The 2,243-nt window shown below is 38.2% G+C and overlaps 1 protein-coding gene across 1 annotated transcript in view; it reads left to right on the top strand.

Annotated features, from left to right (window-relative positions):
• The window catches only part of KDM1A (lysine demethylase 1A), a 72,388-nt gene that overhangs the window by 32,035 nt on the left and 38,110 nt on the right, over positions 1-2,243 (top strand). Inside the window, exon 3 of the mRNA XM_019631418.1 lies at positions 880-986. Within this exon, the coding sequence (XP_019486963.1) occupies positions 880-986 (107 nt within the window). The remainder of the gene's footprint in view (positions 1-879; positions 987-2,243) is intronic.

Here is a 2,243-nt window from a genome sequence, read left to right as displayed (position 1 = left end):
TGGCTAGGGGTTTAAGAGGATCATAGCGTTTGTCTTGGTGATTGATTTTGGAAGAGCCTGGAAGATGATATATCCTGCCTTTCTCAGATTGAACTTTCAAGTTGTGATACTTTTCTTGAAGTTACTTCTACACATTAATCAATGAGGAAATTTTCTGCGCAGGCTTATTGTGTAGCTTCAGGTAGAAGCTCTGCCAAGATCTTGCCTGCTGTGCCCCCCCCTTCTCCCCCCATATGTGTGTACTTGGCATATGACTGCAGGTCATCTTATAGTGTATGTTCAAGTTTTACTAAGAAAGCGCTGGCATATTCAGCTCTAGCACTGTCTAGAATGTATAGTAAATAAAACTTCTTTGGAACTGAATTGTTATATAGTCCCTGCTCTGAAGTCAAGGGGAGAATTTTTCATTAAAATTATAAGTCTTTTGCTTGTTGTCTTATATACTTTTTAGATAGGTAAAGTTAGAGAGATTATTGAGCAGATGTTGAATTGTTGAAACTCCAGATCCTAGAGCCCATGTCACACCCATTCTCAGTCTAACAACAACTAATAAAAGACATTTGGAATCCCTTTTCCCCCCTATCCAACCATGACTATTAAATGAGACTGACAGCAAAGATTTAGCAATTAGAAATACTATGTACTTTGTTTTGCTGCCTTTCAACAAGAATCAGCATGTAAAGTTGAAAATTTCCTGACCAGAATTTTGAAGACTATGATGTGCTTCCCTGGGCCTTGATTCCACAAGAAGGAGCTCTCTGAATATGGGTTCACTAGTTGCTGGTGAATTCGTGAGTCGCCAACTATTAGGCCTTTATGTCCAGATATTATCTCAATTTATGGAGTAAGGTCCCTGAGTTCTCCTCTTTCCTTCCACAGGGCAAGCAGGAGGACTTCAAGACGACAGTTCTGGAGGGTATGGAGACGGCCAAGCATCAGGTGAGGGTGGCATTAGATGCTTGCCACTTAGTAGCCAGAGCTGCCAGGTCAGGGAGTGATGCTTGCAAGTGGTGTTGGCTGTGGTACCCACATTTTAGCCCAAAACTCAGGGGAAATTTAACCCACAGGACAGAGCAGTATTAGGAGAGAGTATAGCCAGAACAAAGACAAGCAAAACCTTTTGAAGTCCTCAGGCCGATCTCAGCCCTCCGCTCTTCGTGTTTTTAAGGAGATGGCGGGTATTTTTCTCCCCAGCAGCCTTTATAATATCAGTAAACATAATATGAGACATAGACTTAGGAATCATGGGACCTTTAAAAGAAAATATAGCTGTATACACAGAGAGGAGAATCTATAGGCGGAAAGTCTTCAAAAAAAAAAATAGGACAGAAAGGCATTCTAGGACTAGCCAGGAATTATTATGAGGCAAGTGACTCTTTAGAAATGGTTGTTACATGGTGTTGGGTACATTTTTTTCAGTTAATATTACACAGTCATTTTGCAGTTTAAACATTTTCTGTCTCACACGAATATTGATCTTTTTTTAAAAAAAGTCTTCTCAAAATGCTCTTTCTTTTCAGACCAAATTGAAATTTTTTTACTTCTAGAAAAAGGTAAAGGGTTAAGTGACTTTTAGGGGCCCATTTGGAACAGTTAAAGTTTGTTCCAGGAATCCAAAGTAGTATGTCTGGATTTCTTCTTTGCCTCTTAAAAGATGTTTTTGTGTGTTCCAATGTCAAGGCTGGTTTTATATTTTGATAAAATTGGGGTAGGTATTACTTCATTTTTGGAGTTTTCACTTTTTAGCTGTTAAGTCTACTTTAAAATTATTTGTCTATTGCAGTTTGCATACAGCAGGTCCAGGGAGTATTTGTATTTTACTCTCTTGGAGCAAAGGTAGTTCAGTCTTAACACAGAAGTTAGTATTTAGGGGATCCACAATATTAGAAGTAGACTTCTTTAAATGCTGTCCCAAGGATTGGCAGTTGATGACCAGTAAGTACATGGTTATCTTAGAGCAGTTAAGATCCTCAGTTAGAGGCTGTGGCAGATAAACCTTCATGAATGCTTTTCATCAAAGGACGCACAATTGGACCTTTATGGAATTGTTGAGGATCAGGGATACCCTTTAGAGCTCTAATCGTGAAATATCTGTTGAGTTTTCTTGTTGCTTTTTGTTTTGTTTTTATGTGAATAGATTTACTCTTTTGCTTAAGTAAATAATACGTTGTATTGCTGAAATTAAAAGCAGACTTTCATATAAAACTGTGGTACTACTAACTTAATATTAGTAGAACATGAAT

This window comes from Hipposideros armiger, unplaced genomic scaffold (genome assembly GCF_001890085.2).
Source record: "Hipposideros armiger isolate ML-2016 unplaced genomic scaffold, ASM189008v1 scaffold_999, whole genome shotgun sequence".
Classification (NCBI taxonomy): Eukaryota; Metazoa; Chordata; class Mammalia; order Chiroptera; family Hipposideridae; genus Hipposideros; species Hipposideros armiger.
The sequence above is the reverse complement of the archived record's forward strand: the minus strand, read 5'-3'. Positions and strand labels throughout refer to the sequence as shown.